The sequence below is a fragment of the Phalacrocorax aristotelis genome, chromosome 1 (assembly GCF_949628215.1).
Source record: "Phalacrocorax aristotelis chromosome 1, bGulAri2.1, whole genome shotgun sequence".
NCBI lineage: Eukaryota > Metazoa > Chordata > Aves > Suliformes > Phalacrocoracidae > Phalacrocorax > Phalacrocorax aristotelis.
Window position 1 is genome coordinate 80,129,535 of NC_134276.1, and position 26,653 is coordinate 80,156,187.

Genomic DNA, 26,653 nt, shown 5'->3' on the forward strand with positions numbered 1-26,653 from the left:
TGGCAGCTTAGCACAGAATGAAACATCAGGACCGAATTCAGAATGAGTTTAGAACACAAACAATTCTTAATATTAGACAAGTGATATATAACTTTTGTCTATTTATAGTTCTTTTTAAAAAGTGCATATTGGAGTGTTAAGAACATTAATATTTATATGAAACGCTGATCCTACAATAAGTCAAAGAATCACAGAACCATTGGTTAGAGGGGACCTCTGGGTATCATGTTTTCTAACCCCCCTACTCAAGCAGAGTAAGATAGAGCTGTTTGCACGGGACCACGTCCAGATGGCTTTTAAATATCTACAAGGAGGAAGACTCCACAACCTTTCTGGGCAACCTGTCCCAGTGCCCGGTCAGTCTCACAGTAACAAGTTTCCTGATCTTCAGATGGACCCTCCAGTGTTTCAGGTTACGCCCATTGCCTCCTGTCACTGGGCTCCACTGAAAAGAACCTGGCTTCATCTTCTTTATTCCTTCCCATCAGGTATTTATACAAATTCATATGATCCCCCTGAGCCTCCTCTTATCCAGGCTACGTAGTTCCAGGTCTCTCAGCCTCTCATACATCAGATGCTCCGGTCCTTAAATCATCTTTGTGGGGCTGCAGTGGACTTATTCCCGTAAGTCCATAACTTTCTTGTACTGGGGAACCCAGAACTGGACCCAGCACTCCAGATGTGGTCTAGCCCCTGCTGAGTGGACAGGAAAGATCACCACCTTCGAACTGCTGGCAATGCTCTGCCTAATGCAGACCAGGATGCTGTTGGCCTTCTTTGCCATGAAGAAGGCATGGCTGGCTCACGGTCTGTTTGTTGTCCCCAGTACCTGCTGAACTCTTCATGAGGCTCACACGGGCCCACCTCTCAAGCCTGTCAAGGTCCCTCTGGGTGGCATCCCTTCCCTCCAGCGTGCTGACCGCACCACACAGCTTGGTGTCATCAGTAAACTTGCTGAGGGTGCACTTGATCCCACTGCCCATGTCGCTGCAACCACTGATCAACAGCATCATGTTCTGTCCAGACTCAAACACGGAAATACCCAGGCAGTAAATACAGACTTAAGCACAAAACTGAATTAGGAGGCTTCGAAGTTCACAAAGATAAATAGGAAGAAATCATGACCAATTCACAGAATTACAGAGACCAAACCAGAAAGCAAATAGATTTACCTTTAATAAGGTTATGTCTCTATTGTAAAAATGCTACTTTGCTTAGGAAATGTGGGTTTTCTTTAAACTTTACATCTGGTATTTTCAAGGTAATACAGTGGAGGGATTGGGGCAAGGAGGAAATAAAATGGGTAGTACTCACAAAACCTGAATGCTTAGAAGCAGCCTTGGCTTCTTAAGTGAAACAAAGAGACTGTCCTCCTGATTTACCTTCTGCGAATATTTCCCAAATATATTAAGAAATATCCCTTTTTTCAAAGAAGCTACTTTTCACACAAACAAAATGGATTTAAACACAGCTGGCTGAGAATAATGCATTTCTGAATGTGCTTTTACTATGCTTCATTAGGACCAGTTGAACAACTGGGAGAAAGTAGGCTCGCATCCCTCTGCTTTGGATAGGTCATCCACAATGAAAAAACATTTACAAAATGGTGGTCATGCAGCAGTATTGCATGCAGCAGTACTCACTCCGAACACTAGTGTTCTGACTGAACAGGTTTCTGTCCTCCTTCAGCTTTTATGCTCCAACACAAAAACCCCACCACTTTATCTTATCACAATGAACACTTCTGCATCTTATCACTGCATTAATATGAGCTTATTCTTCCTGAAAAAATCTTGTATCATCTTACCATAAACCCATGAAGGTCAATTTCTAAAGCACTAAATGTTACTTGTGGCTCTCAGGGCTCAGTAAACACAATACTGCGTATGATCCCGTGGGAGACATTAATACATGCTGAAAGAAGTAAGATTTTTATGGATTGAAGATCAGAGCAAACTATGACTGTGTTGATGCTCAAAAGCAAAATACATCATCAGTAAATGAACTTCCCTTTTAAATAACTTTATTGTATAAAACAGTTCTTAAAAAACTGCATTCAGACAAGCAAGCTTTGTACAGGCTCGCTAAATATTTATGGTGCCGTTATTGCTCAGAGAGGTAACCGATTAAAAGATGTACACTGTTTCTGAAAGCTTGTGAGTAGCTCCAAGCCCCCAGAACGCGAAGTGAAAAATAGCTGTTCCAAGTTTCCACCGGGGTGCCAAAACAGGTATTACCATTGACTCAGAGATGCAGGCCACAGCAGATCAGTGTGAAAGAAGAGAATTCCTTAATAGCATTAGCTGCTATTTTTATTCATGCTGAAAGTTATCCTCTGTATCAGTGAGTATGCAAGTGACCCAGGCACAGGTGCCTTGGTAGCACAAAGGTAACTGACGTCAGTTTTACATGCAAAACTGCTATCCTACAGATCTGTAAATCTTGCAAGCTATCCTGTTTTCACTGTACACCGAACCTCATGCATTTAGAAAAGGTTGTTCTAAAATGAAAGTACGGTGCTTTCTATCAACATTTTAAAAATGTCTTTCATTATCAAAAACAGTAATAATAAAATTCAATCCCTGCGACACGAATCCTAATCTGATGCAATCTACATATCAATATAGAGCTGGTGGCTAAGTGCTGAAGAGGCTTTCAAACAGCTATTTTTTTTTATTCTTATTTCTCACCTACCCAGATTTTCTATTGTTTTTGCGGAATTCTATAATTTCATAGATGTTTAACTCCATCTCTGATTTTTTTTTAATTATTAAGAAATCAACTTTAAAAGCACACTTAAACACTGTTTGCTTTTAAGTAAAATGTTGCGGATCTTAGTATTTAGGCATTAGGACTGAAAATCCTGAACTTGCGCTTAAGGCAGTCAGTGCAAGGTGAATGGTAAAAGAATGAGATGCATGAGTCTGGGTTCATTACCTGCTAACTTACTTCAACCTCTCTCCAACAGACTGTTCTTTTGCAGATAATCAGGTTGTTACAGGATTCCAAGAAATTTATAAATTAGCTCTTGACAAAAAAGTTTCAAGAAAATATATTTATTCAATTTTAGGAGAGGAAGAAAACATAATAAATGTAACAATTTCTTAAAAATATCTTGTAAAGAAGGGTTTAAGTTCAAATATCACAGTTTTATGAATTTCAACTAGTATTTCAAATTTTAAGAGACCACATTCACTGAAAAAAGCAAGAACTTTTAATGTTAAAAATACACATACTAGAGTAAAAGAGTGCAAATGCTTTATTTCTTGTGGCTAGTGATAAGTGTTCAAGTCCTTTCAAACACTGCAAGGTAAGTACTAGATCAGTAATATTGCAAGCATCCAGTTAGCACACACAACTATTACATTTAGTGAACATACAGATTGTAATTTTTCATGGTACAACCTTGATTTGTCTCTCAAATAACATCAAAAAAGACTTTTCTGAAGTTCTGCAATTATGACAACACAAGCTTTTTACAAATCCCACACTCAAGTCCTCAGCTGAAGCAAAATGGATCTAAGCTTGAACCTCCTCAAAACAAGGCAACTACTGGGCAAGTACTATTCCCATTCTGACATGTTTCTACAGGTCTTCGGAGTGCAACCGATACTTTCTCAGCAGAGGCTGATGCAATTCCATTAGGATTTTTATTTCCATAAACTGGAATTGGGACAGCAATCCCTCCGATTCTTTAGGATGCCCATAGCTGTGTTTTGACAGCCAGCAGGTTCTGTTAACGTTCTATGTATCACCTATTCAAACCAGTTTTCTTTCAGTAAAAACTGTACAGCATCATCGAATCCATTTTGGCACAATGATTCCATTTTCTCTTGGTTTGGTGGGAACAAAGCTTGATTAAGTCTTACTAGGTTGGCCAGAGACAGCTGCAACAGAGCAAGAAGCTATAAATTAGTTTATTAAAGCAACTTACCTAGACTTGACTGTGTTGCTCTCTCTTTTGTCATCTGTTTCATGTAGCATATGTAAAAACAAAAGACCAGCGTGGCTACATCTACACTAGGAAGTTAACTGTGTCCAGGTATACTGCTGAGCGCCAAGACACACTGGCACAAATGGTCTGCATATACGCTATTAAACTCGCTGCCTCCAAGACAGGCTGTCTGCCTGTAGAACTGCCCAAAGATTCTGAAACATTTTAACTTCAAAAACATTCCCAGAACTGTCTGGCAGAGCGGTAGCTGGCACATGCTAAACTTGTGCAAGGAAATATTTGGACAACTTACTAGTGCAAACAACCACATTCTTGGCAACATTCCCAGGCGATGTTTAACATATGAGTATCAATGTAGCTTGTATTACCAACAAATTAAAAACTACCGAGCATCTCAAGCGGTCACTTTGATGGTGAGTTTTGATGGATTTCAAAACTCTCTTCTTGAATGATTAAATTGTTTACAACAAAACGAAAAGTCTAATTAGATTTAATAAAGTTCTGAATACTTCATTTACATAATTAATTCAATAATTTAGCCACATACTTCATTATACACAATTTTGAAAAACAATATCAAAATCATCTCCATTATTTGAAGCAGTTATTCAAATTGACACCAATAGATGGAGGAAGCTCAAAGAGACAGAAAACTGTCCACATTCCAATCCAGATAAATGAAGATATACCAATCGTCATTTCATGGAGATTACAATATTGCTGAAAAGAGTTTATTCTTAGTTCACATTTTTTACAGCTCTAAAAGCTAAGGGTGCTTCCAACAGAATAGTTTAAAACGTTGCCTGAGATTTTGCACAAGTCTGCACTTGCAAGACCCTAGAAGAAATGTAACTCTGCTCTTAATTTGCCATCTCTAAACTAATCTAATCACCAGCTCATTTTTTCTCCTCTAGATGCAGTGATATTAGATACAAATCACAACCAGGAAATACATAGTAAACGATTGCCTCGATTTTCAATATATATGAAATCAAAAGTCTCATGCTTTATGATCCTTTACCAAGTACTACCATGCTTAAAATCTCTGTGAAACATTATAAAGATGCAGAAACTGGTCCAATTTAGGATTACATTACTCAAATTAAGAAAACATATTAAGAACTGTCTAAAAGAAACTTTGAAAAAACCCACCAATTATTGTTAATCTTTATTTCTTCTTTGTAACAGAGTTTTATTGACAGCCAGGTCTACTGCTATTCAACATTTTCTTTCATTGTGTCAATGGAAGCAATATACTGTGGTTAAAGTTTTGTGAGACAAAGCTTGCAAAGACAGAAATGTCAATGATGAAAAGGAGGCCATAAAAATTGGTCTTGACCTGTATTTCAGTATACAGAGATGTTTCTGTAACATCTAACAAAACAACTTCTGGAAAAATGTTGTGGTTACAAATGTTCAAAATCTTAACATGAGCTCTCTTGAGAAATGAGGTGACAAGTCATTGTGTAGCATTTCAAATATATGACAAACTTGTATTTTAAATTCAGTTAGAGCAGCTAATTTCCATAAGTATGAAGGGATGTTCTGGAGTTTCCCTCTCCTGAGGTATTCTACAGAAAGTTTTGGGTTTTTTTTTTTGCCCCCTATAAATACTCTGCTTAGAAAAGAAAGCTGATACTTAAAGAAAGCCCAGATTACTTACAGTTAATAGCCCACGATAATTTGCTCAATTTTGTAGTAGAGCGATGCTTTTCAACCTTTCAGACAAAATTTATGCTACATCTTCCTTCCCTTGTGTTTAAGAAAAGGTTTAAACTCCATTTGCAATAAAGAAAATGCCAAAACATTACTTGACATATATGCAGAAAATAAACACTTAAAAATAAGCATAACCTTAACTGCTTAACTACCTTTTCTTCTTCTAAAGTTATTTAATAAACAAGCAACTCACCATTATATCTTGTTTTGCAAATTTAACATAAAGATCCACACGTCCTTTATCTTGTGGACAGATATCTAATCGACCGCTGAAAGGAGAAATCGTCACAGTTCTTCCAACAGGCAAGATAGGAAGGCCATTGGTAAGGCCACCATCAATCCACTTCTATTGGAAAATAAAAATATTTTCAACGTAACCTTAGAGTATGTTCACAACCAAATACTTCACCCTTCCTGTCCCTGCCTCCTGCACCCACCCTCAAGAAAACTTACAAGTTTCCTTCTCAGGATACCATGAATAAGCTTGAGCAAGAGGCATTAAAAAAAAGGAACTGACAATGTACACACACAGTGTTTAATCAATGAGCATTTGACATAATGTGTAAATATGTAATATATTTATCAAGCTACTGTTACAGCTTGTTAGTTGATCTACTAACAAAATGCCCCACACAGTTTTTCTTAACACATACGTGAAAAGATTGTTAATATTACAGGTGAACCACATGAGATAAAGTATACTCCTCTAAAACATTACTCTGATTCAAACTAGGAGCTGGACAATCTGTATGTGCAGCTAAACTGCACATACAAGCTAAACCAGATATGACTTCTGTCTTATTCTTCCAGAGCCTCTTGTCTTCTTACATATACAACACAAGAGAGCAATACCTGGAAAGAGAAAGGTAAAGGTGGGAAGGAGCTAAACAACTATGGCACGTAAGAGGGAAGAGACATCAAGTCTGCTACAGGACTTGAGTACAGGAAAGAAGGAAGCAACCAATGAATTTCTTGTAGAGCCCCACATGGTTGGTTAGCCTTGGTTCTAACGACAGTCTTCACAGGGACCATAGCCAAATTCCATCCCAGTATAAGCAGGGGCAGCTGTTACATCTCCTTCCAATATATTTTATACATTCATGTTTCTTATGGTGCTTACATGCATAAACCAAAACACACGTCTACAGCCAAATTAGTCATTCTACAACTGCCTTTATCATCAAGGGAGAGAAAACACTTTTAGCACAGGACCCACGTTATCCTAAAGTAGGCATTTAATCTGATTTGAATTGTGCTGAAAAAGCGCTTGCTTTCTTCTCCTCCGCTAATTATAAAGGAAACCTTCATTAACTATGTAAGTTGTATACTACCGAAGACACCTAAAGCTAGTCAGGCTGAAATGCTGTAAGAAATAATATTATAAGATTCACCTCAGTGTTAAGGGTTTGACCTCCCCAAAGATAAACTGAATACTCTAGGATATCAGCTTCAAGTTTCCTTAACACAGAACACTACAAACAGATGGCAAATTGCACTAGCACTCTTTCACACCAGTCAGGCAGAAGACTGCTTTTCTGCTGTAGGTGATACTGTATGTGACCTTTATGAAACATCAAAATAATGCAAGTTTTCCCACAGAATTACTGAAAATGCCACAGGAACTTAGCTACAAAATTTAAGTAAAAAAAACCTCCCACAAAAAGTATACTACTGGATCTAAATTAAATTTGTCTTCAAACTGTTGGCAAGATGCTAGCTTTCAGTGCAGTGACTGCTATACAGGAAGCATTATCTCAGGTTACAGTGCTTGTTCTTCAGAAGCCCCTGAGATTCTCTGAGGTCTGTCACTTGGTTGTATAGATCCCTCTCAGCTGTGTCCTTTATTCTTGCTTAAAGCAAACCTCCTTTTAATTCTATAGGTATAGATTTCTCCCAGTGTTTCTGAGTACATGCAACCCCAAAACTTTGTTGACACTTGCCCCTCCTTCTACTGTCAACTCCCACAGCTGGCAACACATGGATTTACTCTTTTACACACAGACATATAGTAAGTACCACTGAGGGGGGGGAACAGGTTGCTTCGTCCCTCCACTCCGCCTTCTTCTTCACTTTCTCAGATGAAATTTGCCATTTCACACTTCTTTATGCTCCTGAGCTTAAAATATAAGCTACGGATATTCACAATTCAGTAGCCTCCATGGACTTTCTCACCCTATTATTTCATAAAATGCTTTAGAGCTTCACTCTTGATATTAGCTCTTGACGTCAGTACCCACAAACACCATTGGATTCTTTCACTTTTCACAAAAATCATTTTTCTCAATGCTTAGGATTTCAGATTGTTTTGCCTTAGAAGTGGAGAAAAAAAAATTTCCAAAACCATTTAAAGCTATCTTTCAGACTTCTCAAACTCCATTACACAATTGTTGCAATAACTCTGAGTAAAGCTGCAACATACCTTAACATTTCTAACGCCAAGGATTTTTTTTTCTCCTGTGTGTCTATAAATACCGATTTATTACTGATTTATATGCAATGTTCCTCGGAGTACTAAATAGCTTTTTGTTGCAATTCCTACACTGACAAGAACAGTGGAGTCCCTATCTAAGCCTATTCAAAAGACACTGTAACAGATGACATTATTAATGTCTTTCACAAGTCTAGCTTAGTACTTTTACGACTTAAAAGTTCTCCCACTTCAAAAAATTCTGATTATTTAGGTTTTCTTGCCCCCTCCTTTTATGTAACTTCAATGTTTATTCAAAAGTCAAAATATTTACCATGGCAAGGACAATATTTTCACTAAGCACTATCTTCTGTAGGTTCTGTTATTCCTGGCTGACATGCCCTCTGTCATTTTACTTTCTTTCAAGCACTTTGGAGAAACTGTTTCTCAGTCAAAAATATTTTGGCTCCACAGTCTCTCATTTTACACAGTTAAAATAACACATTTATATGCTGCAAATAAAGAGATATAATGCCACAGATTCTTTTAATTCCATTAACCAACTCTTGAAAAGTCGTCTTAGCTGATGAAGCAAACTCCTGGTAACTGCTGAATTAATTTCTTTTTTTGTAAGTACAGTGCAAAGACAGAGAAAGTTCTGAAATAATGTGCAATGAAAACCAAACCAAACAATGAAATTAAGGTTGTGGGCTGGACCTAACAGGATTTACCCATTTACCAGTAGATGTTTTTACAAAGCTGTTCTGTAAGAACTACAGTGACAAACTATAGCCTCATCACCAGATACAGTCAACCCAATCATCTGCAGATCTTTATCTGTCTTAAAGATTAACCTTGCCAGCAATTCAGAGGACACTAAACTAACTCAAAGAAAGATATTTTCACACAGAGCAAGTTTGCCGTGCTGTTACTGGAAGCCTAGTCCAAGGGCACCTTAAATACCCAACCCAGGTAAAAAGTTGGTGTCATTAACAGACTATAAATTCTCAGATGTTATTTTACACTCCTTTTTCCTTCAGATTATTTTTAGGCTCGTCAAACCAGAAGAAAACATACTATAAACAGACTGATGTTATGCCCATGCTACCATGCAATTTAGCTTATTCTCCCCAAAAATCTAGCCTCCATGCACGCATACTAGTTACGCTAGCTAATTCTGGTGTAAGCTAAATGCTTCCCAAAAACCATTCTTCCTAAAAAGAAAACTGAAGTGCAGTGCTGGTAACAGTTTACCCTGGGGTACATTCTCTACAGGCAGCATGGGCATGCTTGCAACAGGTTTGGCTATTTTCTGATACTATTCCAGCAAAACTGCACCGTACCCCCCTACGTATTGTGCAACATGGACCTCAGAACATATCATGCAACACAACCTCAGATAACATACTGAAACACATTTCAAAAACATTCCCAAATGACTTGGTAATATGTATGCAGGTGACATGTAGGCCAGAGAAGATCCAGACCAACTGCTCTGAAACACACATATGGCCAGTAGACTCAAGCAGCTAGCAGGGAGTAAGCTCAATTCCATGGACCATATGGCCTAAGGAATTTACTCTCTGAAACTAGTGTAAATGCAGACAGACAGAACTTTAGTCGGTTACAGTAAAGCTTTCAGGAAACTTGGACTATGATGCTAATATGATAGGTGGCCTCGCAGAGCCCAGTCAATATCCAATCTATCTTACTGACTTCAGTGCTTACCATGTCCGGATCATAAGCTTACATGCCATGTATCTGGCTCTACAATGCATGCTTTAGGGCTCCTATTACCCACCCACATACCCTCATCACCCACTATGCCAAGCCATGGAAATACTATTGCAATAGAAATCCTACAGTCTCTGCTCTCACCTTGCTCTAAGTATTTTGGACTATAGAAAGGAAGTCACTTTCACTTACAGACAACAGTTTCCTCAGGAAAAAAAAAAAATAATAAAAAGATCCCCAAGCCACAAATGCACTGTTTTACAGAATATAAGAAAAAGCAGTGCAGACGTGCCGAACTAATCATTCCAACAACTAACAATAAATGAAAGCAACCTTCTTCCCAGAAACTGCCTTTTCTGAATCTGACTTAAGCAGAATAGTATGAAGCTTTGGAATGACCACGAGCTTTCAAGTACCACAAGAACCAGTTTCCATGAAACATGCACTGAGTTCACTTCTGAATGCAAAAAATAAAGTTGGGCAGGAACGAGAACTGTCCATGAAGAAGAGGCTGCTGGTGTTTTAGTAAATACTGCAATACCCAGGCAAATCATAATAGCAGTGTTCATCCAGTAAAATGGGTTTTAAGTAAGTTTTGGACAAAACTCTGAGCCAGCTTTTCAATTTCTTAATTGAGTGAAAAACAAAGACACTCCTTCCCTTTAACTAAAGGCAGAATGAACCTAAAACAACCACATATGCCTCTTAAACTGCACAAGCAACATATAAAGATGCCAATCAACAAATTTTCCAGACCCTGTGAAGCTGCAAGTAGTCTCTGTTTAACACAAGCAGTCAGGCAATACTGATTTAAACCCTTCAAACATTTTAGCTGGTATGTATTGCTGTATACATAACTCTAAAGCTGAAAGGCTTTCTGACATAACGAACTCCAACTCCCTCTTGCTAGAGATGAATCATTGTTTTGTGGGGTTTTTTTTATTGGCAGGGTGGCTCTGAGGACCTCAGATGTTCTAAAGTCATCATTTGGATGCATATGAGGAAATAAAGGAAAAGAGTATCATGTAATATTTCTCAGAAAGAAAAAAATGGCTATTTTCATACTTCTAGTAATTACAAACAGACTAAACAGTCAAGATTATTCTTAAAAAGTTTTTGAAGCTAAACCAAGTACAGGCTACTGTGGAAAAGTTTTCTTATACTAGTGTACACCTCTGAAAACTTCATAGCCGTGTGTAACAGCGGGGAACAAAGCTTATTCTTTAATATTTGTCCAGAGATAAGAGATTTGAAGGTGCCTAGTATGCATGTTCTCTTGTTTTATATGGAATTACAACACATACGTAGTCACACTCATGTACTCCAGCAGTGTCCAAGCTGCCAACACCTCCCTTATAATTTCTTTCATTAAACAGAAAAGCAGAGTGGTAGTCCTTTAAATCGCAAAAAACATTTTAGAGTTGATAACACAGCTTGTAGCGAGAAGCATCTTTACTACAAGAAGCTTCTTCTCATGGTAAGCATGAGATATTATCTTTAGGAAACAGCTTCATGCTACAGAAATCATTTTGGTCTCAGCACCCAGTTTTTGAAACAACACATGAACAAACTCATGTCACCTTTCATGGTGTTAATCTGCAGTATCAACAGAAGTAGGAACTATTCGACAAAATACAGCATTACAATTCCCACCTACCTTTCCCCTAAGATCAAATAATTACATCATAAATGAAGAATGTTGTTATAAAAAAAAATTGGTAGTTAAACTTAATGAAAAATTACCTCTCCTTTATATTCCACTGGCTTAATACCTGCATATACTGGTACAAAACTACTTGCTAGCAGGACCTAGAGAAAAGAAAGAAGAAAGAATAGAGAACAAAAGTGAAGAAAAGGCAAGAGATTAATTCTGAACCAAAACATATTTTCATATATATTTATCTATATTAAATAATATAGCAGTAATCAGTTAATATATTAGTTATTCGTTAAACCATTGTCATCTCAAAATAACTTGTTGTGGTATGTCAAAATACAATTAAAACTATTCAGTTTGGTTTGGTCTTTTTGACTTGACAGTGACAACTCTCAAAACAAAATATATCAATGAATTAATTTAGGAATGTGATTCAAAAGAGTATGAGCTTAGTCTTATACAATGTGAAGTAAATCTATGAATTTGCAGAAACTGAATATGCATATGCTGAAAAAACACCATATAGAGTATCGTCTATGTTGGACGCAGCCTACATTTCTGTCTACAGCAGTTCTCTTCTTTTTTTTAAGACCAGGACACCTCTTCTGTCATGTATAGATGTGCACACACACACACCTTTCTATCCACTCATAGCAGTATCTATGAGTTTGTGTATCTCTATAGCTATGTATCTGCCCATATATATTTTTTAATATGTATATGCAGTTAGTATACACTATTTCAAAGAAAAAGGGTAGATGTGTGGATGAAGTGCAGTATGTACGAAATTTTCATATAGCTAAATGTGGAGAATATGTATGCACCTGCTTGCATGGCAGCATGAGAGACAGGTATGGGGAACAGAAGCAGGTTACATACTGGGGTACACACTACGTGAAAGATGATCAGGTGCAAAAAACCACACGATCCATGGACACTATGAAAGAAAATGCCTGAGCTTTTTTTTGGTGGAAGTATGTTTATTTTAACAACAAATAACGCTACTTTCAGTATTAAGCACCTCTCCTCCCCTAACAAATTTTAAACAAGACTCTGTATGAAGCCTTTAACTTTCACTTTGATAACTCTTTTCTCGTCCATTTCTCTTCCCGGCTATATAATGCACCAGAGCTTTGCCTAAACTCAGATAAAAAGGCTTTCTCTTTGTATTTTCCAAATGTGAAGTTGTAGCTATTTCTTTACCAGACAGGCCTTTCCCTCACAAAAGTATAAGGTAAGGTCCCCCTTGAAACCATTCCTCTCCAGATTTCCAAAAGTGACATCCTACAGGTTTCCCAACATCAGCTTCTTCCCCTGCCCAACTCCCCTTCTCCCCTCTCCTTCAACTCCACCTCAGTAACTTTGGCCCTTCTGAACTAAGAGAAATGGGAACAAAAGGTTTAGTGAAGGAACAGAGCCAAAACCAGGTGATCCCAGCAAAGTATGAATTCTTTTCAAGAAGACTGAAAAAAGACAGTTGGCCTTCCTTATAAAGTCACTTAAATCTCACAAGTGAGGCAAGGAAGGACAACTTTGAAGAACTAACCCTACAACTAACAGACCAGTGTGGGCTCCAACTCACTGTTGCCACCTTTCCAAACTAAAGACAATATGAAAATATTCCAATGAGCAATTCTTTGGAATGTTACTACTGTTATTCCAGCCCATTCCACTGCTAGCATATGGAACAAAAGAGTAGAACAGAACTATTGAAAAACTAATAAAATATATCTCCAAGGTTGTCTTGAATCTTCTGATTGTCTTCAGCTTAGAAAATTTCACTGGAGAAAACCATAAACCTACAGAATAATAATATCAGTGCTTGTCTCTGCTGGTTACCATAGCTAGAAATAACACTGCATAATTTGAGATTAACTTTTTGCGTAATTATCTTTGCATGATTAAGTCCTACAAATTTTGAGAACTGATTGACCGTGTAGAATATAACAGGGTCAATATTTTAAAAAGTGATACTTTAAAGGCAAACTTCCAATGCATTCTTTGAGATTTTGTTAACAAGTGTGGGTTTTTTTTCTTTAAATGTTAATTGTAAGGGATTTCTTATTTACTCTAAGCATTCACAAGGATAGGGAAAGACGGAATTCCTTCTTATTCTATTACCTCCTTTTCTCTGCTCTATCATATTAAGTCCTCCACTAAGATATAATCTATTACTAGAAAGAGCATTTCCTTTACATGCATCTGAATTTATCCTACCGTTTCACATCAGCTCATGTATACAAACCCGACCCAAATATAAAAAGTGGCATGCAAAAGAAAAAGAGATGGGCAGTAAAAGATACGCTTTCCAACAACAGTTAAAATACAGTTTATATATGTGATACTTAACATTACATTGTATCTGTTCCCTACAAGGACTGTAGAAAGTATTGGATTTTCTTTTAAGAGAGGAACTTTATTTATTTTATTTTCTTTTGTGATGAAACATAATATAAATGGTGTCAGTTAAGTAAGAGATGCAAAAAGACTCAGCAACATGTTACAAAATTTGGAGATCCTCTATTGTATTCTCATCTACTGTAACCATTAGTTACCTTGTTACTTTTTAAACAGACTTCACCTACAAGGTAGCACTTTAAAGACAGATGAAGGAAATACACACATAAATAAATTTTAGCAAAATCTGTCAAACTGCAGGATCAAATTCTGCTTCCATTGTTTATGTTATAGTTGTAGCACCACTGATAGTATGAGTGATTACTTGAGTAAAACAGTCATTTATTGTACAGCTAATAACATACTCCTAAACCTCGAAAAAACTCAAGCATTTTTATTTAAAGCAGCAATATTCAACTTCGTTACCTTAATGAGGTCCTCCCTGGATGCAAAACTTGAAATCAAGTGATTTTCCCCATTTTTGGTGTTAGTGACTGACACATAGAGCCGGTTCTCAGCTATCTCATGAGCATTGGAAGGAAGAACAGACTCTATGCCTTCCCTAGAGTAAAGAAAATACTAAACATTATTCACCATCATTATTTAAAAACCTTGCAGATATGTTAGGGGTGAAAGAGTGCTGAGCTCCCCACAGTACAGGAAAAAGTATGGACACTCTTCATTTTCATTTAGAGAGCTTCACACAAAAATGATCTTACAGATGCATTAAGATAGGTACCTAAGTGTTTTCATAAAATCATAACCAGGCGTTACAGCACCGAAGTCCAATTTTCTAACTTCCTCTGCAAATCCATAGGCAAACTGCTTACATTTCTGCAAATTAAAATATTCACCATTAAGTATGTTTTAGTTATGGGAAGTATGTTCAACTGTAGTATCTAAAACATACTAGTAGCTAAACCTTTATTCAAGAGAGAGCTGTAAGATCTGACTAGAATCTTCTCCCATATGTGCTAAGTTTGTAACAAGATATTAATAACAAAATCCTTTTAGAAGAACTAATTTGTAAGAAAGCAAAATCCCTAATGAAAAAAATTATTAATAATAATAAATCCTCACAAGAATACCACTTTAACAATCAAGGAAAGTTAAAGGCTATTTTTCTATGTATTACCATTGCTAAATAATCAGTTCACTGAACCATGTCATACAAGAACAATCATTTGTATTTCATCTGTAAAACCACCTTTTATTTTAGTGACTATTTCAGTACTAAAACCAGACAAGTACCTTAAGACACCTATAAGCGTTTAAAAAAATACAGTTGTTACAATTTCTTCCCACTAATGCAAAAGCCATGCTACTAACAAATATATATATTTAATGAATAAAATACTGTCATGGTTTTAGCTGGGATAGAGTTAATTTTCTTCACTCTAGCTGGTATAGTGCTGTGCTTTGAACTTAGCATGAAAAAAAAATGTTGAGATAACACACAGATGTTTTGGGCTGTTGCTGGGTAATGCTTTTACTAGTCAAGGACATTTCTAGCTTCCCACGCTCTGCCGGGTGCACAAGAAGCCAGGAGGGGAGGGGGCACAGCTGAGAAAGTGGATTCTTCTGTAGTCAATCAGCTGGAAAGAGGCACATTCAGACACCTCTCCCTCTAAATAGAGAGGAAACCCACAAACCCTACATAGAACCACCTCAGAACAACTATTGTTATATCTAAAACGCTTTAATAATGTGACAGGGAGATCAGAGTAACAGGGAGCTGGATGAATCCATACCTAGGTGAATGACAGGGAACTATCTTCCATATTACAAGTACTAAGAATAGACCATACAGTTCTTGCTTCCAGAAAGGACAATTTCTTACAGCTATGAATTGTTTATATTTTTAGTGCTAGAAGCTTTAAAAAATGCATCTAAATTTCATATACTAACTGAGGACATGTTTAGAAATTGTAGCTACTTGTATTGAGTTAAGCAAATGACATAAAACACAATCAAGGTACTTTTGAAATAAACAGGTACTTATCTGTAACTCTATAAGCCTCCCTAGAATTCTCAAGTCCCATACCTTTTCAACCTGACAAAAATCCAAGATACAACTGAAAAACATTGCAAACTGTCATATTAGAACATCAACAGTCAAAACAAGACATCCTCAATGTTATGTTCTCTCCAAGATAAGGAAAGGTTGTATTAATGCTTTGAGACTAGGAAATGGAGAAAGTCCTAATTATAGCCTAACACAGCCACCTCTGGGGAGAGGAAAAAAAGAGAAGTATTAACTGTGGATATAAAATATTTCAAGTTAGAAATGTAATAAAGGTAATAAAATTACCCTGATATGAAAAATTAATTCTGTTCAGTAAACAACACTGCCTTTACTTAAATTCCATGAGAATTGAGTAAAATATAGTGCTCAATTTTCCATTTAAACGATATAACAGAATGACTAAAAAGCAAATAATAATAATAAAAAAGGACTAAAAAGTTCATGAAACATTCTTCAGTTTGTATTAAAATGACATTTTCAAGGAAAAATCCACTGGACTCAATGTTATATAGGCTTAGTTTCCACAAACATAAAAAATAAAAACTGTTCTAATATTTTTACTCAGAAAGATTTTTGTAAGTTGGACCAGGCTGGGAACAAATGCTTATACCCAGAACCTGGAATAAGCAGAAAAACCTCCTTGGGCTAAGAAAAGGCTAGCTGCTGTGCTCACCATACAGGAAATTAAAATCAGAGGTATTACTAATCAGAGACTACAGAAAAGGAGTAACACCCGAACAGAATGCAAGTAAGGTTCTCTTCACAACAGAGTGGAATATTCCCAATACCACATCATATAAAGAATGCATCTAGGGGTTAGTGGGGTGGAAAGAGACCAGGGAAGAACTCACTGCTGAAAACAACAGAAGTATAGCTAATTGCAAGATATGTTCTTATCACAGCAGAAAGAACTGAACCAAACCAAATATGTTTGAACCAAACGCAATGAAACTTGTAACAAGCAGGGCCCATAAAAAGTTACCTGATGCTCACTGGGCTGAAACCTAAGTGTACTTAGAACAAAAAATGAAGCCTTTTTTTGCCCTCTCAGTAATACTGTTTATTATAATTCAAAATATTAAAGAAATCTTAACATTTTGGCAAGGCTTAGTTCTCTACATATAATAAGGCAAATTCACTACAGGCACTTCAGGAGGGCAAAGCAGCATTAACCTAAGGGGAAAACAAAAAACAACCTCATACTGTCCTACAGAACCTGTAAGAGTAGTCATGGAATATCACTTTGCTGTCTCCACATGACGCCATATTAATGGTGAGAAAAGGGTGGCATCTCTGGAGAAAAAAAAACCACAAGCACACATGTATGCAGCACGTCAGAACAGAATGCCGTGAGCATTAATCTTCCCTAGCATACAATGGGGCTACTGCTTTTAAATCGTGAACTCTAAAGGAGGTGCACAAGCCACTTCTTGCACTGTTTAATGGAGCACAGGCAGCAAGGAAAAGATTTGAGCCAGTGTGTGGTGTTCTTTGACTTTATGAAGATACAGTCCATCTACCATTTTCATCTCCTTTCACAAAAGGATGAAAGGATGGTGCTATGCATTTGCCTGACAAAGCCTACCTCTAGCCAAGAAAACAATGAATAGCTTTGCAATGTACAGTGATTAAGTGCATATACATTTTGGTATATTGATCTGATTGTATACAACTCAACATTCACACACATGAAATTTGTATTTACATAGCTTAAAATATAAAGTTTGTATGACAGACTTTCGTCATAAAGAAATACTTGCTTCATAAACATTTCTGCCCATGAGTTGCAGATTTTGTTAATGAAAACACATACTCGAGTTCAGTTCCTTTACAAGAAGCAAGAAGAAAAACAAGAACCAAAATATTTGTAAAAACTTAATGGTAGATGATTATATCAAAAGTATCCTTTGAAAATGATCATGTCCTATACCTAGGAGTTTATTAATTTACCTCTATATTTTCTGGTACTGCTAATAAGACAGTGGCAGCCAGTGATCCCGCAGAAGCTCCCGCAAAAGCTTTCACAACTTTCAGTAACTTCTTACCATGCCTGTAAAAAGCAGCTGCTGCCCCCAAGTGGTAAATACCCAGAAACCCACATGCTGCAAATGACAGATTGATATGTTTCATTTTTGCTGTGGAAATAAAATTTCACAGTCAGAGAAAGGATCAGTTAATTTTATCTTATAATATACATCTATTCTTTTGGTACAGAACACATATCTATCTAAGAAAAAGCAGTTTATTTAAGAATAGTAAAAATATTTGATTACCAAATACATCAAACAAGTAGCAGTTAGCTTAGCATCCCCAAAACTGAAAACAACTCTAAAATACTCCTTAGCACAAATCCCTTTTTCAGTCAAGAAATACATATATCTATATGAAACGTAATGGTACATTTTAATCTAATTTGTCAAAGAAACACAAAATAAAAGTAGCTACTCAACAGTAATAAAAGAATGCTGCTGTAGAGTGAACACTGTTAGTCACCTAGAGTAAAAATCACATTAATTATAAAACTGCTAGCAACTGTGTCATCATACTCCCCTTACACACACACAGCCTTGAACCCAGTATGATTTTCTAAGAAAACAATTTTTTCCTTCACCTTTGGAACTCATTTGCTTACTAGGACTACCAGTAATCATAAAAAGATAAATTCTTATTTCAAGTCACTTCTTATTTAGAAAAGAAAAGCACACAATATATCCTTGCTACTATTAAAATAAGAAGGAATAAAAAAACCGCCAAAGTAAAGTTAAAGCACTAAATGTGTGCAAACACACACACTCTGAAGGGGTCAAGGATAGAATTTAAATCTAACAAAAAAACACAAAGAAAAAGCGTAAGTTCAGATCCTTAGCTGTGATTTATTAAAAAAAAAAACTCTGCACATTTTATTAGCTCTTCTGTTTCTACAAATAACTACAATTATGAGAGCTAGCTATTCCACAGATTATATTGTACAGATACACAAGATATTGTACATATTATCTTAGTATTGAATTAAAAATAAACTCTTAGTGCATTTGGGCACACATCAATATGAATGGGACTAAAAAAAATCCCTATACTAGGACTATACTTCATTCTTCTGGTTCATAAACAGATAGCTGATGAGATGTTTCTTTTGGAAATCATCTACAGACACGGTGGTGTCAGTTCTGATGAAGAGAGGCAAATATGTACAGCAGCAGATTTTGTTTTAAGTTGCCTCTTCAGCTCAGAAATGGGAAAAGCAGGAAAGACAAGGACAAGAAACAGCTTTCAAAACCACGAGATTAGATGACACGCTCAACTCACATGCTGTACCCATAACATGATTAAAATCAGACCATTAATAGGTCTAGCTAGGTTCACTATTTTCCTAAGGGGAGGGAGGGAGGGGATAGTGTGCATCTCATAGTGCTCAGGCAGACTGTTTGGTGTATGCTGCTAAAACACTACACCATCATAAGCATGTCAACTGTGCTTTACCCCCTTTACACTGGAAACACTTAAATACCCACTTGTAAGCACGAATACCTGTAACTTATATCTAACACATTGTACTGATAGAAAGGATTTCAGGTTGCTCTTGCTGTGGCAGTGAAGCAAATGATAAACCATGTTACTGCTTTTAAAAAGAAATTATATTTTAATTCAAAGAAAAACCACTGTAGTGAATAGAAGGTAAAAAAGTTTACTCAAGATTTTACTGGAAAACAACGAACACAGCTTTGAAGATTTTTTTTTAACAGAGTGGAAAAAACCTAAAATAGACTTTGAAGTATGATGCCATGATGTGCTTTCTTTCAGGCTAGTTAAGATCTCAGTAGCTTAACCAGCTGCTGCAGCTGTTTCCATGCCTTCTACAAATTAGGAGGAAAGATGCATTTGCATCACCCACCATTCTGACAAGAAGGTGAAATTAGTTAAAGCAATTGCATTTTTAAGTAGGAAGAAAAGCAACCATGCAAAAATAACTCCCATTTTTGTCCAAAATTGATTTCAGGCTCAAGACACTACTGTGAAACATTACATAAAATAAGGACCATGTTTATGTAGTTGATTGGTCAGAAAATAAACAAGCAAAGAGTTCAAGAATTATGTCTAAGGGACCTATGAAATGGAAGTAAGAAACACAAGTATAAATTAGTAAGCTTGTTTAAATAAACACAAGCATATATATGCTTATGTACATGTATATACACATCATCCAAACCTTCTAGAAGTCTCATCTATAAAGCATTCTGAAAGGTACTTCTCCCTGCTGGAAAATACTTAAGACAATCATAAATAAAAAAAATAAAAGAAAGATGAAAACAAAAGAGTATCTAAAGAATAGTTATAGCAAGAAATTTCAGATTAAAGAATTTTTGTTAAAAGAAAAAATAATATCCCTACAAATGTAGAAGACAATCACACTTCAATGTATAAAGAACTGGCCTGTACATTTTCTCTAAAGTGAGAAGAACAGAAAAGGAGGTTTTGTGAACTGAAGAGATGATTTGAATCTCAGATCAAAAGCTACTGAAAATATACTGACTAAAGTCAGATGACCATGCCTTCTCTTACAAGGCTTCATCAGTAAGTTTTATTTTCTTATATGAGCTTTAGTCCTATCTAATTATCAGTTATTGTGAGTAACCACAGTTCTCTTGAGTGTCTGGATACATGGCATTCACTCTTCCATGAGAGTTAATTTCTTAACACTTAGAGCCCATCCTTCTCTTCCTCGCTCTTCATTCCTTTACCCAAGAGACAGTGATTATTGAATAAGTATTCACATCAGTTTCTTGGCTGACAAAAGGATTCAGTGAGAGATGAACGTGCAAAAAGAGAAAAGAACACTAAGATTTCAAGTAAAGGAATACTATTAAAGAATGCTGCTAGTTTCACATTCAATTTCAAGTGCAAAAAGATTAAATGAATGCAATCCAAAAGCAGTTAATTTTTTTTTTTTTTAAACAGAAGTACTTGAGCCACTGGATTTGTGTGGCATGCAACACAGCACTGTTGTACAGATTCCTCAAGAGAACTTCAAATCAAAAGTAGCAACTGTGTTATCAAGTCACTGCATTTTTATTAATTAGGGTCAGTTCCCAGGTCTACATTATGTATTTGTCACATATACATGAAATTTAAAAATACTTCAGTACAAATGTTAATTGGCAGATGACCAGGTTCAAATGACAGATCCAGTGGTTACATCTAGCTGCATGACTGAGAAATGGGTTTTGCACATACATGTAACAAACCTATGAGTGGGTAAATAGTGAGAGAAAAAATAATCATTGACTCATAGATTAATTCAAGTAGTCTCTTGCCCAACCTTCTGCTCAAAACAGGGTCAGCTATCAGATCAAATCGGGTTGCTCAGGGCTTTATCCAGTTGTTAACTGAAAAATCATGTAATGTTTTTGTAGCTCCTCAGTGATAGCTAGTACTTGCTGCTGGGTGAAACAATCAGGTCTTCTCTCACTTGTTCAGAATATTAGAATCAGTAGAATATTGCAAATAATCAGCATTATAGAGAAGAAACAACAGAACATTAACGTCTTCATTCAGCACTACGCATCTACCTGTGGGGAGGTTCTGTTCATTGAATGGAAGGCCTCATACAACAAACCGGTAACAAAGCACTTAACCTACAAAGATCACACAGATGAATAAGAATCATGGTTCTATAGGGAACTATCTGCTTGACAGATACAGTTAAGCAATGTTGTTTCATCTTGTACAGGAATCTCTGAGTAAGAGGAAAAGATAGGAAAGTATTCGTTAGATGAATGTCCTGTAAAATCAGAAAAGCAAGAAATAGGAATCAAGGTACACACTTTCATAAGAATATAAACTTTCCAATTTCTTTTGATTCCTGCAGATATGTCATTGCAACACCTCATTTGCAAGTTACAATGGTGTATTTCAGAGACAGTATGATTCAAAAATGTCTTTTGCTTTGATGATCTAGTAGATCACTATTCTTTTGCCTATAAAGGATAGTAGGTTTATAACAACTCGCAAGAGGACATACAGAGAAAATCAATTAAGTCTACATTATGACTATTCCATGGCAATTTCTTCCAGACTACAGGATATAGGAGCACAGTCACATCTGGACATAGACATTTTTTCAGCTGCCTGACCAAACAGCTGAAATCTTGCTATCTTAGAAATGGTATGAAACACCTGTTCAAACAAGACTTCAGAACAGGTGTTCTTAGAAGATTTAACCTAAGTTCTGACCATTAAAGATATTACCTATTAACTCAAACTTATCATATTGGCACATGTTAAGAAAACATTTCAGTGAAACTTAAAAGATACACAAGTACGTTTCAGCTGGACAGTGCACACACTGGAGATATATCTTGTAAATAGGACACAGCAAATGCTTTTGCCACTGCTTTTCAAAAACACTGTGTTCTTATGTGATGGGCAAATTTCAAAATATAAAGATTTTAACTGGCTAAGGGGATGGGTATGCTTCTGTTGTCTACAAGAAAAAACAGAAGCGTAAGAAAAGATAAGTACGAGAAGAAACTCAAAGGACACTGGGACTGTTCAGTCTCATTACTTTACAGATAATGTAGAAGCATTAGGAATAAACATATACCTAAGAATTCTATTTAAAAGACTCTCACATCTGGAAAAAAAAAAAATTAACTGGTAATTAAAAATATACTTGGGGAGGGGGGCATTTCTGTTTACTCAGCAATATCTCACCCATTTGTAATGAAAACCTACAAGAGAACATATGTAAGGAGACAAGCCGGTACAGCAGAATTATCATATAGTACAATATAGCTTTTTCAGGATGGGTACTGTCTTCCTAATTATCATGCACAAGAAATAGCACAACAGTTTCTCATCCTGCTGTTTCCTGAGCAATATAATTATATAAACAGTATACGATCTCAGTGCCTTAACCAGTCGTAACTCCCTCGCTGTCATCCCATTTGTAAACAAAAGCTGAAAACACCCAAAGCAACTGACTAAAAACCCTTTACAAACAAAAATTAAATATACATAGAATGCGAATGACTGAGCACCCTGAAGCACAGGAGCTAAAATGTATGATGCATAACAGCACATTTGAGGATTAGTTATTAGCTAGGAATGACAAAACAAGCAAAGTTATGGGAAGAACTGTTTAGCTAGGCAGCATTGCTAAATTAAAGGTCATAACTGTAACTACTAATTTACCTGAATCAGAAATTGCCACTTACACAGGAATGTTTAATTGTTTTTTCATGTTTATAACAGGAAAACAGTTCACTAGCAAGACAGACCATTTAAAGCCTTCAGTGAACATTCAAGAAATTGATTCTCCCAATCAAAAATAGGCTCAGACAAAAGCAACCACCCATCCAACAGATTACACTCTTAAGTAGAGTCACCACAGTTGCTAGCAAAAGAATGAGAAAACTAAGTTTTGCATCAATCCAGTCACACAGAATAAGCATTTTAAGAATTTTATGAAGTTGAAGAAAAAAAATTTGAAATAATAATAATCAAAATAATCAGTACACACTCTAATCAGCCATTAAGACACCTAGGAAAATCACATAAGTCTTTGCAAACTCTAAATATTGTGTATAATCCCTTTAAATTTACAAAAAAAAACCCCACATCACATAACACAAAACTTCCAAATTAAGAGTTTAGAACACCTTGATCATTAACACAAGATGCCTAGAAAGTACAGGGAAGGCTGACTTCCTAAGAGGGTGGCAAAAGGTTCAATACCTTCTAATGAATGTTGGCTTTCATCACATTCACCACTGGGACTTTTTCCAGCAGTTATTTTAGTTCTCTCTGCATTAGTAGATATTCTTGTATCTGTTACTGATCGTTTATCATTTATCTTGGAAACCTACAATCATAGAGTCAAATATTACTATTTAAAAGAGAAACCACAGGCAAATATAAGATGAACATTATTTATCCTTAAATAGATTAATAAAGTCAGTTAAAATAGTTGTAAAACCATCTAGATTGATTTCTCAATTGCTTAGCCCCCCCTCAAACTCGTTGAAACCACAATGGTCTCGTGAAGAGCATGCAGCAATTTATACTTTAAAGATGAACTTAATTGGACACCTAGAAAAACACTGCCATTTGGAACCACCAGTGTTCCTTTCCCACTATATTTTTTTATATTCACAGATTTTTTTTTAAATAATCAAACTATGTTTTTATCCTCCCTTACCAATCCAATAAAAATTGACTTCCCCCCCGCCCACAAATTTTGTGCGCCATATTGCATTAGTAAAAAGTTATCCAGACAACTCTGGTCCTATTCTTCATTAAAAACCTGTCACTCTAACTAATAAGCCAGTCAGTTACCATGCAGTATTGTCTGAAGTGTAATTTTAAAAAAATTAATGTTTCCTCCCACCTTAGAACTATCAGACACAAAAAGTTCATTCTGAAACACTGGTTGTCCTATAACTTGTTGCTGCCTGCCTGTTTACCTTGATAGGCATCTTCAATTCATAAATACAGCTGCAAGATCAAAGGCTTATCCCTGAAGATTCTCAAAGAAATTATATTATCACTGTATTGATGCATATTACTTATACCTAGAGCACCAGAAAAGTACTTACCTGGAATTTAACTCTGTTACATGGCACTCTTATGGTGCAATAGTTTAGAATTCCAGTCCAGAACTGCTGAGTTTTTTGAAACGTGCAACTACACAATCCGCCTTCTTTCAACCGAAGCAACAGTACTTGAGCCCGGAAAAGATTTTTAGCAGTCCACATTTTCTTAAAAAATGACCTCCGGATCCAGATAATGTGATAACCGCACTGATACTCTCAGAAGCTGCTTTACCATGGAGTTACAAAGGAAGTATCAACAGATGAGCTTGGACACCATAGAAGTAGACAGCAGAAACTTTCTCTCTTCTAAACATAACCTGTTTAAAAACATTAAGAGAAAAAATAAAAAGAAGTAGTTGCACATCAAGGCCCTGATACTGTAACAAGGCCCTCTTTTCCCAACCCTCTCAAATTTAGCTTTCAAGGGATCACAACCTAAGACATGATGTGTTAACAGCTGATTCATCTGACAATGAAACAATTCTAGTCAGAACCTTCGTTCAGTAGCTCCTGTCTCTCTCGCCAGCTTTCATCTGGCACTGTGTTGTTCACTGCCAACCATAAAGTCAATTGTTCATTTCAGAAACAGGAAGGACTAAAATTGTTAATTACACGAAGAACAAGTGAACAAACTGTTCTTTATAATTAACATGAATACACCGTTCCTTCTACCTCAGCTGAAACGTGCAAGGAGTGTTCCACCAACTTCAGACCAACTGTTCACAAAAACAAAGTGCTGATGTCAAGATCCCCTTAAAAAAAACTCAGGCATGCTGGTGGGTACAAGGCAAGCCTTGTAATCTTCTATGCTACAAGGATATTGTAGGAGTGACACACAACTCAAATGGAAGGCTGGTTTACACCTAGCAAGACACTGACCATAAAGAATAACATACGAAAATGCACTTGCTCACTTGAGAAGAAAAACAGGTTATTGCCCTGACTACCAGCGCAAACAAACCCAGCGTGATTCCACGTAGACAGGTCTCAGAGCTGTACTACCAGCTTCAAATTTAACCCCAGTCAAGTCAGTTTCAGGTTTTCTACTTCATCTTGTGTGCCATGACGTAAGGTCTACAATGCAATTTGGTTTTTCCTCCCTGCACTTTGCTCAGTAAACAACCAATACAAACAGGTGAAACTGAGCTGAAGGCGTGCGACAGGATTTTTAAAGGCAACATGTAACACATACAGAAAGCCAAGTGACAACTGAAGAGATCACAGCGTTACAGAAAGTCACGGTGTCTTTTAAACTTGTAGACGTGCCACAGAAGGGCGATGTTTTAGTGGGACACATCCCTTCCAACGTTCAGCTCCACACCGCCGCGCCCCCCTCAATCTTCCCCCGCGTCCCTCTGCACAGGTTCCTGCCTCAGGCCCTCCCCCGGGCCTAGCGCGGCCCAGGCCACTCAGCGGCGGCGCCCTGCCCGCCCCGCCCCGCCCCGCCCCGCCCCGCCTCCCGGGCGGCACCGGCACGGCCCCACCGCCCTCGCGAACTGCCGCGGAGGCACCCCGGGCGGGCAACGGCGCCCACCCGCGCCCGCCCAACCGCCGCGCACCCGCGGCGCAGCCTGTCCTCGCGCCAAAGCTCGCGAGACGGCCGCGCTCCCCCGCGCTCCCCCGCCCCGCTGCCGCCGCCGCCGCCGCCGCCGCCGGGGAAGGGGAAGACATCCCCGTGCGCGGGGAGACGCTGCCTCCTGCGGAGCTGCCCTCGAGGGGAGGCTGACACCGCGTGAGGCGGGCTCGCTCCGCCCTCGCCACCTGGCCGGCAGGTGTGCTGGGTGGGGCGGCGTGTCTGCCTGCCTGCCTGCCTGCCTGCTGGGGCTGGGCTGGGCCGGCCCAGGCTGGGCTGGCCGCCGCCGCCGCCGCCTCCGCCGCCCGAGGGACGGGCCCGCCGGGCGCCTTTCCGCGCCGCCACCCTGTGGGCTGTCGCCGTCACCGGCAGGCGACGCGTGGGCGGGCGCCCGCTGGCTCTGGGCACCGCCCTTGTACTGGGCCGGGCCTTGTGGAGGGAGGGGCTTCCTTTTGCGGGAGGGGGGACCTCAGGGCGGCAATAAAGTTCATACTTTTTTCTTAGTGTTTCGTGGTTTTTTTGTTTGGTTTTTTTGTTTGTTTGTTTGTTTGTTTTTTATTTTTATTTTTATTTGAGGTAGTTCCGCTCACCCTT

The 26,653-nt window shown here is 37.6% G+C and overlaps 1 protein-coding gene across 8 annotated transcripts; it reads right to left on the bottom strand.

The window, feature by feature from the left end:
• Positions 1 to 3,040: 3,040 nt before the first annotated feature.
• Positions 3,041 to 26,440, bottom strand: PNPLA4 (patatin like domain 4, phospholipase and triacylglycerol lipase). 8 transcript variants are annotated; one of them, XM_075095041.1, is made up of 9 exons: positions 26,046 to 26,440; positions 24,490 to 24,803; positions 23,630 to 23,756; positions 17,846 to 18,030; positions 14,609 to 14,703; positions 14,296 to 14,431; positions 11,559 to 11,624; positions 5,868 to 6,020; positions 3,041 to 3,887 (listed from the first exon to the last, which is right to left on the bottom strand). In XM_075095041.1, exons 2-9 carry the CDS (start codon positions 24,646 to 24,648, stop codon positions 3,756 to 3,758), a joined length of 1,053 nt encoding a protein of 350 aa, XP_074951142.1. In that variant the 5' UTR covers positions 24,649 to 24,803; positions 26,046 to 26,440; the 3' UTR covers positions 3,041 to 3,755. The 8 variants fall into 8 exon arrangements, 7 of the variants coding, with proteins under 7 accessions (XP_074951142.1, XP_074951183.1, XP_074951129.1 ...); XM_075095082.1 differs by lacking the exon at positions 26,046 to 26,440 and adding an exon at positions 25,679 to 26,033 and having other exon boundaries at positions 17,941 to 18,030; XM_075095028.1 differs by lacking the exon at positions 26,046 to 26,440 and adding an exon at positions 25,679 to 26,033.
• Positions 26,441 to 26,653: the final 213 nt, after the last annotated feature.

Bases quoted from the DNA above. Each gene is read 5' to 3' on its own strand.
- PNPLA4 (XM_075095049.1), bottom strand. From the start codon at position 24,648: ATGTGGACTGCTAAAAATCTTTTCCGGGCTCAAGTACTGTTGCTTCGG. The intron at 14,704-17,845 runs GTAAATTAATAA...TTTAATTTGCAG, and splicing joins CAGTACCAGAAAATATAGAG to AAATGTAAGCAGTTTGCCTA. The intron at 14,432-14,608 runs GTACCTATCTTA...TCTTTACTCTAG, and splicing joins GATTTTATGAAAACACTTAG to GGAAGGCATAGAGTCTGTTC.